We start from the raw sequence: 17,858 nt of genomic DNA, 5'->3' as shown, positions 1-17,858 counted from the left end.
CTCCGTGGGCGCGCACGCCGCACCGCGGGCCTCACACCTCACCCTGGGCTTCGGCTCTCGGTCGACCCGAGACTCCTGCCGCGGCCCTGGTGTCCCCTGCTCCGGTTCCCTCCCCTCGGACACGTCCCTCGCGCCGGCGGCCCCGGTCCCCTCCCCACCGGCCGCGGCGGGCACAGCGCGTCGCCTACCCACAGGCGGGGGCGCCGGCCGGGCGCATGCGCGCGGCGCTCCCGGGCGTGCCGGCCACACTCCCCCCACCCACTCGGTGAGCTTGTCACTTCCTGCCCTCGCCCCATCTCCGTCCGGGGTCAGTCAGTCGCTCCCTGTCGCTGCCGGAGAGTCTCTGCTTCCCCCTTCCTACGCGCTCCGCGGCGGTAGCTCGGGCTCTCCGGAGGAGGGGGCGACAGAGAAAAAGAGAGGCTGACTTAATAAAGTTTCCTGAAACAACAACTACCACCGAAAAGGCCCAAGGTGGGGGGAGACCCCCCATTCTTCTCCGCCCCTCTCCTAAAGCCTGAGGGACCGTTGCAGGTGGAGCGGCGCTGGTGGGACCCGGGTTGCGGCGGCAGCCGTTGCCCAGGCGAGGGGAGCCTCAGGTCCTGCCCGCTCCGGTTCCGGCTCCTTCGGTGGTGGCGGCGGCGGCTGCTGCCGGGCGGTTCCTCCTGTCAACTGCCTCCGCCCGCGCGCCTCCCGCCTAGCCACACAGCGCGGAGGACGCCGTGAGCCGCCGCCGCAGTCGCCTCGGCCCGCGGAGGGACGTGGTGAGCTGTGGCGCTTCCGCGTCAGCGCTGGTGGGGACTCTTTGGGAGCGCGTCGGGCCCGAGTGCCGGTTCCCTCGCGTGGTCAGCGGAGGCTGCGCCAGGTGGGGCCCGCAGCCGCCTCCCACGCCAGGCTGTCCCCGCGGCCGCCCGGCCTGCCTTCCTTCCTTCCGCCCGCCCGCTGGCCCGCCCTAGGAGTTGAGTAAGTTGGGCGCACTTGGTTGTGGGGACGGGGTCTCCGCCAGGGAGACCCCAACGCACGTGCGTAGCGGGAGAGCGAGGCGTGGGCCAGCAGCCGGCGGGAGCGGCACCTCTGTAGTCCCGGAGCCCGGCGGTGCCCGCCGCACTCTGCGCTCCGTTTCCGCGCGCCCGCCCGGGACGGCGAGGCCGCAGCCGCCCGCGCTGCCGGCCAGGCCTTCGCCCTGCGCTGCGCACCCGAGGCTGCGTTTCCGGGTAGGGCGATGAACCTGTGTGAGGAGTTTGGGCTGCAGGAGGGTTTGTGCGTCTTTCTGTTTTCTTTTCGAGAGGGAGATGCGGGTCCGTGGAGGGAAAGCGGAGAGCTGATGATGGGAACGTATCTGGAAAATGCAGCCAGTGCCCCCCAGGAAGTTCAGGGCGAGTGACGGGTTTGTGCTTCTTTCAACAGCCACGCCGCAATGAAGAGCTTCTTACAGTGAAAGCAAAGTAGGTCGAGTCCACTGAAAATGCCTTTAAGGGACAAATACTGTCAGACTGACCACCATCATCACGGATGCTGTGAACCAGGTAGACCCCTCTTCGTCCGCAGTTGCTTTGCCCTCCATCAGAGCCACTCTGCCTTCTTTCTTTCTAGTTTTTTTCCTCCTGCCCCAGTAGTCATTCTTAAGCAGGCTGTGATATTCCCCAGCATAAGCCAGTTATGAAGCTAAAAGCTTGTACAAACAAGAGGTCTCCCCTGCTTGATCCCTTAAAAAAAGTAATGCAAGTGTCACGTTAAACCATTTCCACAAGATCAGTCGCTCAGTCTTTTTTCTTTCTCTTTCAAGGCATCCTGCAGTTAATATACTCCTATGGTCTGTAAATGTTTAAAATTGAAGAGAAAGGAAAACATAGAATACTAGATTTGTTGTCGTGAAATTGTTTCACTGAAACTTTAAAAATTAAAAGTTTCTTAGGCATTTTAATCAGCAAGTAGTTCTGAAAGTCTAAAAGTGAGTTTAGTTTGGGTTTTAAAAGTTTGTTGAACTCATTGGGAGAATCAGGTTTTGCTAAGCGCAACCTTTAAAAAAATTTCTTGGGCAGAACATATTATATTGCAAAATAAAAGAGAAATCTCTTTTTTTATTTAGGTAGAATACATAATTATTTCCAGGGTATTTTATGGAATGAAACTTGGCTTTAGTTGAGTTTATCATATGAAAAAGTTTTTCGGAGTCTCATGAAGAATACTAGCAAACTTTGATAAACTTGATATACTGTTGACAGTTCTACTTAGAACTTTGATATGCTTTATGACAATCATTAAAAGGTATAACTTAAAAGGGAATCATTGAATGCATACCATCACTAAATCAAATAAAGGCTATGCTATTCTAGTTTAAAGGCAGATGTTTATCATTATTTTTGACCTAAAAGTTATTAGATTTTTAATACATTTGCTTGCTTTTTGTTGGAGTATTTTAACTGCACTTATGTACTTGGATTTTATCACAGTAGAGTTCATTTTAGGTAATTTTCTGATTAATGGAAAAAAATGTTATCAGTAGAAGGGAAGAGCTTCCATTTTAAGAAAACTTTGCTACAGATAAGGATAAAATTTGTACTACAACCCTATCTCTACTGTACTTTGCTGAGATCAGTAATAACTTACCTGTACTAATAAAACAGGCAATCCTTGGATGGGATCCAGTTTCTATTGAACTGCTCTTGACCTGTTTAACTTTCAGGATCCTTTCACACTGCATATTTTGTGTATTTGAACTGCAGATATATTGCTTAAGTTTTACTGATCTTGAATGGAGTTTGCTAGTTTTGAGCTATACAGATGTGAGTGCCATTTAAACTCATGTTCCACTGACCTTTTAGTCTAGTTTTTTTTTTTTTTCTGAGAACACTTTTAATCATTGAAATTGAATTAGTTAATGAAACCATCTTATTTAGGAAGAAATTTATTTGATCATTCATTTCTTTAACAAATTGTTATTGAACATCTATTGAGAGCACTGTCGAAGGCAATGGGGATATAAGTGGTGAACAAAGACAGATAAAGTCCTTTCTTTATAAAATGTTTGAGTGGGAAGAGGTAGACATAAAGAAGTAAACAAATAAGCTAATTTGTGATTATACCAGTGTGTTCTGGTAATGAAAGTTTTCTGAAGACTTTAATGTCTTTAAAGATGTTTTCTAGACTTGAACTTTTTAATGTGTATTGAAATGTTTTTGCTTGTTTTTTTTCTCCCCAACTAGCAGGAACTCAGATAAAATTGTATTAGTTTAAAATTTTCATCATCTTTTACTAGAAACTTTTTCCATGCAGGTTAATTTTCAGGCTTATCACGTCAACAGTAGTTACTGTTTTCTTGCCTTGTTAGCTTGAATCAAACTTTCTGAGAATTTTGTTGAATGGAAAGCTAGAAGTTTGTTAACTTATAGGGTAGTTCATTGTCATTATTTCAGGGGAAGGTATATGCTGAGTGGGTAGGATATTTCCAGGACTGAAAGAAATATGTTGTAGTGTGATATCTTTTAAAAGATCATGTCCACAGATGGAGGGAAGATGACATAATGTTTGATAAAAATCTGTCCACATTTGGATTATGAATACTGGGTGAGTCTCCAGAGGAGAACAGTATATTCCTGATGAGGCCATTTTGCCTTGAAGAGATAGGTCAATTTATAGTGAAGGGTGGCACTATAACTGACAGTGTATGTATTTTCTTAGTTATGTTTTAAGATTTTATTAACAGAAATTTCCAAACCTTCAAAACTAGATAATATGAGGAACTTGATGTAACCATCACACAACTCCATCAGTTGTTGTTATATGGACAATCTCTTTTCCTCTATGTTCTCTCCTCCCCTCCTCCCCCAATTCCCCTCTCTACCTTCCACTTACTCTCTCTCCCCCTAGTATTTGTAAGCAAGTCCCATACATCATAAGTAGAAGGATCTTTTAAGGGCCTTGTTTTAAGGGAGGAGAGACTCTTAAAAAAGTCCATATTATATTCTGGGAAATGTGTTTTTGGAAGGGTGTAAGGAAAGATGTTCTGAGGATTTGGGTTTTTTGGTTGGAGAAAGATTTTTTTTTTTTTTCTAAATGGTCATGTAACCTGGATGGGTCTGATCTTGGGAGGATGATAGGCTATGTAAGAAGCAATTTTATAAATTATTAATATAATAAAGTTTTCTAGAGTTGAGGGTATGTTTTCAAGTGAAGGAAGAATTGTATCTTTAGAGTGGGAGCTACACAGATGTGTATACCGAGTGGTTGTGTCCAGGCACAGCTAAGCTAATCCCGGGCTTATTTTGAATGTTATCTCAGGATGTGTATGTGTTCTGGTGGTAGCAGTGTTCTGAGGGTGGTGGGTAAGAATATTTAGCTTTAGCTTTAAAATGAGGTGCTGTCATGTGGAAGTGGAAGTTAGTGTATTTTATACAGAAGGTTTTCTGGAACACATTTGTAAATGCAGGAGCTCTAAGGAGAAGAGTCTGTTTTTCCCAATATCCTTCCCTTATTTATTTCTGTTTTTTTGTCCTCCAGTTCTAGAATTCTTGTAACTGATAGAGGCAGACTTTGAAGCATTTAGTTTTTTACAGTAGTGTGGGTTTTCACCCTCTTTTATGTAGTTATCATTTTTTTTGTAAGTAGTTACCTGTTGCTATAATGTGCAAATAGGAGAAATCAGTTTATTCAAGTAGATGATACTGGTCTGTTTACAAACTTCTGTTTTCCTAAGAGGTTTAATTCTCTTTCTCTAAGATTTTGAAAAAAGATTTTTTAGTTTTTGGTGTCAGGAAAGCAATTGATGGATACACGTTGGTGATAGTGATGGTAGAATGTTTATTGAGCACTTACTATGTCCCAGGCTCTGTTTTAAGCAGTTGATCTGCATTAGCTTATTTAACCCCTATACAACCCTATAATTTAAGTACTTTGAAAATCTCCATTTTAGACCTGAGAAAAGAGAAATCAGAGAGTTTAATGTGTCCTAATTGTATCTAGTAAATGGCAGAAAAAGAATTTAAACATAGAGAGTCCAGGTCTGGATTCTTATGTTCTTAATCGCTGCAGTTAGTGCCAATGTCAGATATTCTCAAAATGAGTGTGTGTATGTGTGTGTTCTTAATTAATCTAAAATACACCTAAATTAATTAATTAATTAATTTGTTTATTTATTTATTTTGAGTCAGTTTTGCTGTGTTTCCGAGGCTGGAGTGCAGTGGCGTGATCACAGCTCACTGCAACCTCTGCCTCCTGGGCTCAAATGATCCTCCCAGCTCAGCCTCCCACGTAGCTGGGGCTAGAGGCATGAGCCACCACGCCTGGCTAATTTTTGTATTTTTTGTAGAGATGGGGTCTTGCCATTTTGCCCAGGCTGGTCTTGAGCTTCTTGGCTCAAGTAATCCTCCTGCCTTGGCCTCCCAAAGTGCTGGGATTACAGGCCTGAGCCACCGCACCAGGCCAAGTGTCTCTTAAAATTGGGGAAATTTTGCTTGATGAAATGAGTTGGTCCCAAAACATCATTCCTCTTGTTTGTGTACACTGAGCACTAGACTTGAAGCATAAAGAAGAATCTAAGCCTGTATCTATATACATAGTACAGTAGACTAGTTTAGCCCCCCATCAGAAAGCTAAGTACTGTCTAAGCCTAAACCCTGAAGCAAGAGTATCACACATTGTTGAAATCACCCTTCATTTCTCCTCACACTAAGCGGGTGATCCTGTGTTACGATGGTCATAGTTGAGTAGAACATTATAGCATATTTTAAAAAGATGATTAAAATGGTCAGTTTTTCTCTACCACAACTGTCTCTGTTTGATAACTGATGAAGAAACCCAGTTTTCCTTTTCTGTTGCCTTTATTCATATTACTGTAATTTATTATGTATCTATACTACTAATCTGAGAATCTTGGGAATTAGGGATAATATAAACCTCTTTATGTAAAAATGAAATTTTTAATTTTTAAAATGGAAAGATTATTTTTACTTATTGTAAAAATGTGTCCTTTCTAAAATGCGTACTTCTAAAAGCCAGACTCTGAAGCAGCATTGAAGTGTAAGGCAGAAAGCAAACATCCCTGAAAATCCACCGTAACAGCATTTATACATATATACAAATATATATAAAATTTATATATTTTTGCATCTACCTATGTATTAATGTAAATGGGATCATATTCTATAACGTGTGTTTGTTGCTTAACAATTATTGCCATCCTTTGTTGTGAATACACATAGAACTAGTTCATGCTTTCTAACAGCCATGAAAAAGTCTGTCCTATGGACATTTCATAGTTTATTTAATCTGGTCACTATTAAGAGACTTTTAAGTTGTTTGAAATTTCTCCCAATTATATACAGTGCTGCAGAGCACTACAGTGAACATTCTTCTGCATCCATCATTGTGCACTTGTTCAGTTATTTCTTTAGGCAGTGATTTTTGACATTTTGCTCATAAATATCCAGAGTTATACCAGATTATCCAGAGGATTTTGGAATGGTTTATGAAGTGTGGCTAGGCCACCATTGCCTTAGAATTTTGATTAAATATAGTGTTTCCTCTTCCAGGGGAATAAAAAGGCAAACATGAAGAATGTGTACTAAATAATACCAAAATAGTAAGGTCTTTGTATTGAAACCTAATATCTAGCCTTAAGTAGCCTTAATTTAGCCTTTAATTGAGAATAGTTTTAGTTTTTTTCTCCATTGTTTCATTTTGCCTTACAAAGATGATGGTTAATTATATATATCTCTACATATTATATATACGTGTGTGTGTGCGGGCACAAGTGTGATTATCCTTAATGTAATTGTAGAAAGCCATTGTTTTACTTTAATAGTAAATGATTTAAATAACCCTTTTTTTGTGGGGATTGGGGTGGGTGTTTGTCTTCCATGTAGTTTATATCCTGGAACCTGGAGATCCTCCTTTGTTACAGCAACCACTACAGACATCCAAATCTGGTATTCAACAAATAATTGAGTGCTTTCGATCAGGTATGAATGTTTTAGGATATATTTTTCAATCTTCACGTAGTAGTTAAAAACTACCTAGAAGTCCTTAGAAATAATTTTTAAAAAACATTAAAATGTATATGTTGGCTTTCTTTATAGAATATTTAAAATTTTCATATTTTAAAAAAGTGGATGTATAAATATTGACTTGGTCTAGAGATTATTCTTCAGTACTATATATGGTATATTAATTTTAAAATAAATTTGTTTAGTATGATTTAAATAAATATATTATGTGGTGTATTTTCTGGTAAAGCACTTCTTAAAGATCCATTGATATCTTTTGGCATGTTTTGTGTAAACTCTCAAAAGGCAGTAAATTATTCTGGGTCTTCATGAGCTTTGGTACAATAGATTACTCAGAATGTCTGAGATGTCATTTGTTCTAGGTTAATTACCTTATTTATGTTTGTGTGATTCACCTTCTTCTCCCTAACCCTTGAGTTTGTGGAGTTTTGGTATCTTTAATAGAGCACAAGATAGAAGAAAGACAATATTCCAGCCCTGATATCTTCAGGTAGATTTGCTTAGATATTATTTTCATTAGCTGATAATAAGAATTAGCTTTATAATAAATATAATTGTGTAATTGCAATCCAGTGTTTTAAAATAGGTATTACTTACAACATGTGAAATGATTGGGAACTGTTAGCACCCCTGTGTTGTCAGTAAGATGTTAGGTTGCTGTGATTCCTGTAATCCACTTGTCCACCCCTGGTGTATTTGGCTTCTCTGACATTACAGAGTATTCACTCAGATGTGAACAAGCAAATAAATATAACTGACGGACACTTAGAGGATTAGAATACCTTGTCATTATTTTAAATCTTAACTACCTTAATGAAAAATTTCTGAGGTTCAAAGGAAAAAATAATTCATATGTAACTACTTGTTTTGTATTCATGAGATTTTTTGAGATGCTTGTTTCTAAATTGTTATAAACGGGGAAATCATATATTTGCTTTACTTTAGGATTCTAAGAAATAGAATCTAAATTAAAACATTTATTTTTTCTCTGACTCTCCAAAAGATCCATTTCTTAGACTTTTCATCTGTAGTACTCATGGCATTGCTTTTATCTGTATTTAATTTAGGAAGTATTGCTTGTATACCAAGTGCCTATCCTTATATTGGATGGTGGTATAAACTATTTTAGGGATTTTTTATTGTTTGATTTTTACTTTTGATAATTGCCTTCGACTAACAGATAATTTACAGGTCAAATTTTCTTGTGATAAGTTCAATTAAAATAGAATTTTACTTATTAGGGACAGTATTTATATTTCTGGCATAACAGAAAAAATGGTTTCTGTTTGTTTTAGCTTCTTTTAGAATAGAGATTAAAGGGTTTTTTTGGTTCTTTCTCATACCATGGAAATGACAGCAATAGCTTTTCATATTTAGTAATATTACTTGTTATAGGTTTCTTTTTTAAAATTCTTAATTTGGAATTAATGAAGTTATACTGTGTCAGTTTATTATAGTTTTTTAAATTAAGAAGTTAGAATTAGGCCGGGCGCGGTGGCTCACGCCTGTAATCCCAGCACTTTGGGAGGCCGAGGCAGGCGGATCACGAGGTCAGGAGATCGAGACCATCCTGGCTAACATGGTGAAACTCCGTCTCTACTAAAAATACAAAAAATTAGCCGGGCGTGGTGGTGGGCGCCTGTAGTCTCAGCTACTTGAGAGGCTGAGGCAGGAGAATGGCGTGAACCCGGGAGGCGGAGCTTGCAGTGAGCCAAGATAGCGCCACTGCAGTCCAGCTTGGGCGAAAGAGCGAGACTCTGTCTGAAAAAAAAAAAAAAAAAAAAAGAAATTAGAATTAGTTAAGTCATAAGTGCTTTGACTTGTTAAAAAACCGCCTTTTCAACAAGAACCTGTACCCAAAATCTGTGTGGTTACAGAATTAAAAAAGATTCCAAAAATCTTTTTTAATTTTAGAAGGCAAATATTTAAAGATTAAATTAATTATTTTCTTATTGTGTTGTGATCATATGTGTTCTCTGTGTTTGTCATATTTTTACTCTCTGAGCTAAAGAAGTGAGGCAATGAAACGGGTAATTTGAAATGGTAAAATTCCAAAGCCATTTTATGTTGATGTTTTGAACTGCGTTCTTTTTAAAATGGTATCAGCAAATTTGCCTTTTGAGTTATTTTTTATTTAGGCAAATTCTGAAAATACTATTATTTTAATTTTCTGAGTACCCAACAGTTTAAGTTAGAGGTGATTTAGAAATATGCTGAGTGGTACAAAGAAACTAATTTTGGATTAAAAAAAGAATTATTTTACTTCATTAATGTATCCTGTAACTAAGAAATTTTAATTTGTTCAAGATAGTAGTCTCTTGCATTTCTGGTTAATCTAATGTCTACTATGGTAGCCCTTCTTTAGCACTAAGGCATTTAAGCTGAGACTGACTAAAACCTTGGGAGAATGGTACGGAAGTCTGGACTGTATAACTTTGGGACAAAGATACCTTCTAGCTCTGAGGCTCTGTTCTTCCTATTCCACTCTATTCCCAAGCACACTCTCAACGACTCATCTATTTCTAGGCTCTTTCCATTACAATTAGGTCACACACATTGCATTTAAAGAACTGTCCTGGTGGTGCTATGTATCTTTGACAGATATTTGAAGATAGAACCCTAAAGTCCATGCTTTTGCTCTTGTTAACCTATAGGGTATAAATCAGGTTGAATAGTAGTAATATGTTAGGTTATCTACCTTTATCTTCAAGCTTAGATAGTTATCTTCAACTGCTGTATCATCTCCTTTTGTGTCTCACCTTCTGCCTACACTGGGCTGTCTATGACCAGGTATTAATTCCTATGCAAGCTGTAAGTTCATAAAAGGTTCTGTCTTATGAAGGAGTTGACTCATTTTTAATGTCCACCGCTTGATGTGTGCTATACTGACTGCTTGACCAGTTTTAACCCATCCTGTTTGCCTGACACTTCAGCTTTTGCTTTGAACTGTTTTCTTGGATTTAAATTACAAATTCTTACTGACTTCTGGTATATCTTTATTAGTCTGCTTAACTTGCAAATTAAGTTAAATGGGTTTTTCTTTTTATAATAAGTAATATGTGTCTGTGGTTTTAAATAGTAAAGTACAAAAGGGTATAGAGGAAAAAATAAGTTTCTGTACTATTCTGTCCTTCAGTTCCCCTTTGCTCAGGCAACACTGCTACATGGCTTATGTGTCTTCTTCCAGAGACCTTTTATACATATACAAACATATATCCCTCATTTTCTTCTTAACACGAATGGTAGCTGACGCTACATACTCTTGTGTACCTTTGCTTTATTAACTGTAGATTCAACTATTTATTGTTGACATCAGTCCAGAGATGGATGCCTCATTTTTTAAGAAGGCTGCGTGTTTTGCAGCTGTAGGTTTTCCACTTGGAAATTCCTGATGATTGGCTGACTTGAGACCTGCTGTTTGCTCTGAACCCCTGGTTTCTTGTACTACCTTGACTGTGCCTTATACCCTTTGTGTAGTCTTGTTTTGGCTGTGTCATTCTGCTAGGATCATGTTTCTAATATGGTGTCTTCAAATTTCCCTCCTCTCTATAACACTTTCAGTTTATCTTCCTTCCTCTTTGACCTCTCTCCCCAAACCAAAACAAAATTTTAAATAGCAGATAAAAAGTGTGCTACCTTTACATATTTATTAAATATCTTTTATGTGTTTATTAAATTGGTTTAGTTGAGTTCAATATTCTTTCAGAATCTCTTAGTTGTCTGCTAGAGGCAAAGGAACTGTGGAATGCCCCTATGGTTAGAAAGAGAAAAATGAGGGGAAAAGAAAAGGATAATCATTTTGTCTGGTATTCAAGACTGGTCTTTAATATGAAGCCGACATCTTCTTTTTAAATTCTTGAAATATATAATATTGTAAGAAGAGAAATATATAATTTGTAGAAAAAAGATTGTACATGTAGAATATGCTAGAGCGGTACGTGCAGGGAACTCTTTTTGTGACTCTTAGGGAGGAATAAATTGTAACTTTCATTGTATGGTAATGAAAAATGAGAGTTAGCTTCATGTGATGTTTGCTGTCATTAACTTTCTAAATTTGGGTTTGGTCATTTAACTTAGGCTTTTTTTTTTTTTCCTCCTTAAAACAACTTTAATTGCAATTAGTTTAAGCTCTGACTGAATGCTGATGCTTCAGTCCTGATTCTGAAGGCAAAGCGTAGGGTGGACGTGATTTTTCTGAGGTACATAGGAGAGTGCCATACCTGTGATGGCTTTTTTTGTTGTTGTTGTTATATAGCAGTTATAGGAAATTTAAAATGGGACTTTTTTTTAATAAGAAAAAAGTAGATTTGTTTTCCTTACATTCATATTCAAAGCATGTCATCTGGTGTTACGTTCCCAAGACAACAGCCATTTATATTGGTCTGTGAGTTTCTCAGTGGGGGAAAGACTGTATCTTTCATATTTCCAATGAGTAACAGTGTACCTGGTATTTAATATGTGCTCAATAAGTGTTTGTTAGATTAAACTAAAAGATTCCCCAAGTAGGCACTGTCCTAAGATAATTTTATTCTACTTACACGTTTATTGTGGTATGTGGCAGTGCTCTATAATTAACATATGTATATATTTAACCAACCCTTATTGGTGATAGTTTTAGGATAAAACTTTCAATTTCTTAAGTTTTCTTTGTATCTTTGAATCCTTACGTTAAGGATGATCAGTAAGAAATTTCCTTCAGGAGTTGTGATGAGGAACATACATTTATTTACTTGCAGTGTTTTGATGATATTGTAGTTAAGTGGTCATCTTAAAGAAGATTGAGTTTATATTTGAGCCAATAGTAAGCAAGCAGTATACCATTTAAGAAGCATTCTTGTCATCACTTAAAATGGGCGTTGACCAAAAATGTCAGTGCATTAAGTAAGAAAATGAAACCTTGTCTTTGTCTAGCATAGAAGAGTTAGAATTAATATTGTCATATTGTAATGTGACTGCCATCCAACCCAATGTAAAATTGAATACTGATTCCATTTGAAAAAATATTTTAAACGTTTTCACCAGTACATGCAATGCACTTGCCATTAAAGAATAACACAAGATAAACCCTTGATGAAATTTAAGTAATTTTTATTGAGCACCTATTACGTGTGAAAATCTGGAGTATACAGTCATTAATCTTTAGCTATCAAAAGCCTTTCCTTTGGAGGGCTGGATGTTTGAAAGGTACTGATCTATGTAAGCAGTAAGTGGTGATTTCTAAGATAATTTAAAACCCTAAGGCAAGAAAGAGAGCAGTATAGGAAAAGAAGAAGGAAGTCAGCATGGCTGTCTGTTTCTCAGCATCAAGAGCTGTGGAGGAACTTTATGTTGCTGTCTAGATGACCTAGTCTGTTGTCTCAGGTGACAGGAAGTTTTAGCTGTTGACAGAGGCACTTACAGTTGGCTGTGTCCAATTGTAAGTGAGCAGAGCAATCAGAAAATGGTAGCTGACTTTGAATAAAGCCATTCCGTCTCCATGGGAAAAAATAACAAAATCTTAAATGGTGTCTGAAACTTAAGGGAAAAACTTTCATTATCTCTGTTTGTGGACTGAGACACACCTTATTTTTCTCATTTGTTAAATATGTAAGTGGAATTAGAAAAGTTTTAAAGTCTCATTTTTGACTCCTCAGTTAACTTCACATAGATTTAAAATTTCTTATTTTTAGAGAAGGTTTTTTTAATACATAGAGCTCTGTAGTATTTCCTTTAGCAAATGTCAGTCATGCATTATCCTGAGAGCTGGGGTAGCAGTGAGCATCAGAGATATCTACTCTGTTCTAATCTTCCAGTTTAATGGGGATATGGAAAAGAAATTAATTACAAAACAGTGGATAAGCTAGTATAGATGTCTAGGGTGCTATGAGAGTGTAGGTGAAGAATTTTTAACAAACAAACAACAACAACAAAAAACAGAGAAGAGGTTGATTATTGAAGGCTTCCTGGAGGAAGTGACATCTATACTGGTATCTGAAGGATTGTTAGAAGTGAGTCAGATCAGGAAAGTGGGAGAGTGTTATAGTCAGAGAGGAAAAAACATAGGTGAAGGCCTGAAAAGTGAGGGAAAGAGAACATTTGATGTATCTGTGGACCTGAAAGAAATCTGGAGTGCTTGGATCAACAATAACACACACTTTCTCTCTCTCTCCCTCTGTGTGTGTGTGTGGGGGGGGGTGTGGGGGGTTGGGTGGGGGTAAGGGGAAGCATTTGTGATTGATAATTAAGATTGATTAGTTAAGGTTAGAGGCAAATATTTTTTTTGGATGTTTATTGAGAATAAATATGCAGTCCCTACTGAATATAACTTAACCGTATAATTAGGACTAATTAAGAAATTGATAGTGTCTTTATTTTTCTGTGATTGAGAACCTGGTAGGCAAAGTGGTATGTCTGATTTAGGGATGCAGTCTTATATTTTACACTTGACTATTTTTTATGTATAACCTCATGTTGTTTACAGACTGATTATTTTATGCTTTAAATCTGCAGCCATGTACATGTATCCTATTTAAATCTTAAGTTGAATTCTTAAGTTAAACCTAGTTCACATTATTTTGGTGTTCCTCTTCAATCTTTTTTGACTATTCTTAAAGGCAGAATTAAATCTGTATTATGGGTCTAGCAGGTTTTGTAGTTTAGAATCAGTGTGCAAAAGTTTCCTGTTTTCTTCCCACTGCTACTATACTCACCTACACTTCCTGAGAAATATATATAGGTCAATTAGGCTTAGCCAAAGCATTTTTTAAAATCAGTCTACCTCTCATAGTTTGTCATTCACTTATGAAGTTAACTATGAACTAAATATATTAGCAGTCCGCTGCCAAGATATTTTGTAATGTGAAATGGACTTCAGAAATATATATATGAGAATTTACTTTTATGTAAAGAATAACACAGGCTATTCTCTGAATCTTTTTAAATTTATGTTTTCTGATTTTGTGGTAATAAGGACTAGTGGAGTAAACACAGATTTGGATTTGGGAAATGGTAGAAATTATTTTATTCTATACATTTTTTCCAGTAGAAACTCAAGTATATAATTTCACTGGGATTTAGGTTCATATTTTCTTTAATAATTCTTCAACTTAGGTTTGGTTAGGTTTGTTCTATTTTACAACATGAGTAAACCAAAGTATAAAGATTATGAAGCTTTTTAAGGACACACAAGTAGATAATATCAGATTTGGAATCTCTCAAGACTTAGTAAAGTTGTGATAACCTGGTAACTTTTTTGCAGTAGAATTTTGAATGCTTGGATCAACAATAATTATCTCCCTCTCTCTCTCTCTCTCTCTCTCTCTCTCTCTCTGTCTGTCTCTCTGTGTGTGTATGTTGTGGGGGTGGGGGAAATGATTTTATCATCGTTTTCAAAATGATAAAATACACTTCAAAGATTAAATGTAAACAGATTGCAAAAGATTGAATCTGGGCTATTTAACTTTTATAGACCCTACTATATTAATTATACTTCTAAGATAGTTTATACTCTTTAGTAGTCCCAGAGCTTAATAGATGGTTAAATGCTTCTTAAATGACACAACACTTTGCACCTAGACAGTCTTAAGGATATTTTTCAGGGTACTTGGGTCTTTTCCTGTTCAAGTCAATATATTGTCATTTAAAAAAAGTTTTAATTTGAGGAAAGTAAAGGTACATTAATTAGTAAAGTACTGCAGATCAGTTTTGCCACCTTACCTGTGGCAAAGACCTGTAGGAAAGTAGTGACTAAAGACCTTCTGTTTGTATTTTATTTCTGGTGGATGTTTTTATTTTAAAGATCAGGTGCTTTTTACCATTTATTTTTTCTCTGCCTAAAGATATTCTTTCATAGTACTTAGGTTCCCTAGATTAGTAGCATTTCTTTAACAAATAGTTTTTGAGCATTATAAGAGCTGAATACGTTACACTTGTAAATAAGATAGGCTTATTCTTGGCTGCTTTGGGGTGTATAATCTAGTAGAGAAGATAGGCATTAAATTAGTAATTGTATCAATACTTAATTAATTGTAATTGGGGTGTTTTAAGGGAGAAAGGCTTTGAATAAATTTATAGTGCTGTCAAGAGGCGTAAGCAAAGTTCAAAATTTTGTCTCAGTATAGACAAAGAATCTCTACTTTGTAGAGAATCACGCTAAATAGCCATAATCCCGTGTTGGCCCAGAACCTGAAGTAATTTGAGCTGAATTTAAAAAGAAAAGTCACAGGCAGTCCTGTAATACAGTTTTGACCTTCTTTAAGGAATAAGGGGAAAATGTATTGAAAAACTCCTTGCTTACTTCCTAATACAGAAAAGAGCTTGAAAGAACGAGCCAAAAAGTTTGCCAGAGAATAATGGGGGAACATTTAATTTTTCTGCCCTACTCCAAATCTATTAAATCTGAACCTCTAGGGGAGGGCTTTGTACATCTTTATTCCCAGCTCATTGTAATGATTAACCTCATGTCAGAACCACTGCCTTGGGATATATCAAGAATTGATTGGCTGCTGAAGTGGGAACAAAGCATCAATTTTAGTTGTCCTGATTTCCAAATGATAGTAGGGTTTTACTTAGAATTTAGTCTATAACTTAATTCTAAATATACTGTGGTAGAAATTGGCAATGCCTATATTTTGTTTTCAAAGAGTAACTGCACTTTTGGTCTGTCAACAGTGTTTGTCCAGTTTAAAAGTGCATGTTAAAGTTACCTTTTGTGTTAAGTTTTTCTTTTCTTTTTTCTCTCAGGAACTAAACAACTTAAGCATATTTTATTAAAAGATGTGGACACTATTTTTGAATGTAAGTTATGCCGCAGTCTCTTCAGAGGATTACCAAATTTAATTACCCATAAAAAATTCTACTGCCCACCAAGTCTCCAGATGGATGACAGTAAGTTTTATTCATATATTCAGTTATGCATTTTACAGCTAAGTATTCTTATACTGCAAGTATACATTTGCATTAAAATGGTATCTAGTTACTGATAATTTGATAATGATGTCTAGTTACAGATAATTTTTAGATGGAGATGGAGAATAAAATTAAATACTTGACTCAATGTTACATTCAGTTTCTTAGGTACTTTCATATCAATGCCTTCCACTTGGGTTTTCCTAAAGATGACATATAAGAGGTTAGATTTAAGAGGATATTTATTTGTATTAAAATATTGGATATTGTTTTAGAATGTTTATATGGGCCATAAATGGATTTTCTAGTTTATATTACTTTTTACTTCTTTATTCTTTAACAACTTGCAACCAGATGTGATTGATCACTTATTTAGATTTCCCTTAAGTAAATGAAAAGGTTGGGAATAAAGAGCAAAGGATGAGGTAAATTTGTTCATTTCTTGGGAATGGTGGAGAGCATTAAAAAGTCTTTATTAATCTTTCTAGTATTTTCTAGGTCTTGATTTGAAGATCAGTTTTGTTTTCAGAAAAATTTAGATAAGTCATTTTCTCAGAAATTACATTATGTTACAGGCTGACTTGAGATCCAGTATAACTTTATGTGATAAAGGCAGATAGCAGACTAATATAAAGTCTTTCTGGAACAGAATGTTTGTTTTGAATGCAGTGTATTGTCTCTGTGTGATTAAGCTGGCAGTATATCTAATCGTATTTTCTTTCTTCAAAGAATTAATGTAAATTTTAAAAAATTCAATATTGGGTTACCTTATTATTTCTTGTTTAGGGATTTAACTCTTTGTTGACTTACAAAATATAGAACTTACTTTGTCAGTCTGATACCATAGATGTATTGTGGATTCTGTGCATTTTTCAGCTTAACCTTTTTGGGATTGGTATGAAATACAATCTCCAAATAAGTATGGCTTTAATTATAATGAAGTTGGCTTAAAGTATATTATAGAGCATTGATTAAATACAAATTTTATATTTACCTGGAAATATTTCCTACTACTATTTTGATCTTGCTATTTTCTCATTGAGATATAAATTAAAAAGCAGTCTGTAGAGATTCATTTCAAATCTAGACTTTTAATTAAAATACTAGTAGAAAATTAGTTTGTCTTTTGGTAGTTATTTATTTTTTAGTTGTAGAGTTAACTTATAGAGTGAAATGGTAAATGGATTTGCTAGATTATTGTGCACTTGCCTTGGCAATACTCATTCTAGAAATACTTTTGTGAAAGTATTTTTCTTATAGACACTACTTTATTCATCTTAAAAGACAGATGAATAGACTAGAAGAGCTATAATGAATCACTTCCTGATTGGTATAGATACCAGATTTGGTACTAAATTTGTAGCTAGATTTTAGAGTAGTAATACATGGAAACCTAACCAGTGTTAGACAACTCTGTTACAATAGGATAGGTGATTGCCTGTAAAGGGTGTAATTATTGTACAAGGAAATAAAACTACCTATGGTTTTTAAATAAATCCGTATAGTTTTTAATCATTTGTTTTAGTAAAATTGTGTCATGTTAAGAAGACATGTAATAGGACTGAGTTTAGCAAATACTTCTACACATCATCCCATTTATGTTTACATATTTGCTTACAAATCTTTCATTTTCATAAGATGCTCAAATAAACTAGATTAGATTAGACTATTATGGATTAAGTTAATAGGAATGCTGTTATGTTTTCTAAAAAATACCATTTTTGTTTATGTAGTAACATTTTTCATGCTGTTTTATCAATCGAGTTACGAGAATTTGAGTTGCCTTTGCTAGTCTAAAACATTCAGACTAAAAATATGAAATATCATTTTTATTATTTAGGACACCTAAGTGCTTATATATTTTATATTAAGGGCATTTGAAGCAAAAGTAGCCCTTCAGATTATATATGTTCCTTAACATTTTTGTGTATCATGATGAGAATTTAAAGGAAATTTTGGTTTAATACTAGT

General features: G+C 36.4%; 1 protein-coding gene across 9 annotated transcripts in view; it reads left to right on the top strand.

Annotated features, from left to right (window-relative positions):
• The first annotated feature begins 205 nt into the window (after positions 1-205).
• The window catches only part of ZNF800 (zinc finger protein 800), a 48,603-nt gene continuing 30,950 nt past the window's right edge, over positions 206-17,858 (top strand). For 2 of the 9 annotated variants that reach the window (XM_063667804.1, XM_054497025.2), the window contains exons 1-4: positions 246-761; positions 1,405-1,523; positions 6,861-6,956; positions 15,723-15,866. In XM_063667804.1, coding sequence (XP_063523874.1) covers positions 1,463-1,523; positions 6,861-6,956; positions 15,723-15,866 — 301 coding nt within the window. In that variant the 5' untranslated portion in view covers positions 246-761; positions 1,405-1,462. Of the gene's footprint in view, positions 961-1,404; positions 1,524-6,860; positions 6,957-7,269; positions 7,492-15,722; positions 15,867-17,858 lie in introns of those variants that run through there. The other 7 variants (XM_063667805.1, XM_063667806.1, XM_054497023.2 and 4 more) reach the window with 5 other exon arrangements.

The sequence above is a fragment of the Pongo pygmaeus genome, chromosome 6, assembly GCF_028885625.2.
Source record: "Pongo pygmaeus isolate AG05252 chromosome 6, NHGRI_mPonPyg2-v2.0_pri, whole genome shotgun sequence".
Lineage (NCBI taxonomy): Eukaryota > Metazoa > Chordata > Mammalia > Primates > Hominidae > Pongo > Pongo pygmaeus.
This window is presented reverse-complemented; position numbering and strand designations above follow the sequence as displayed.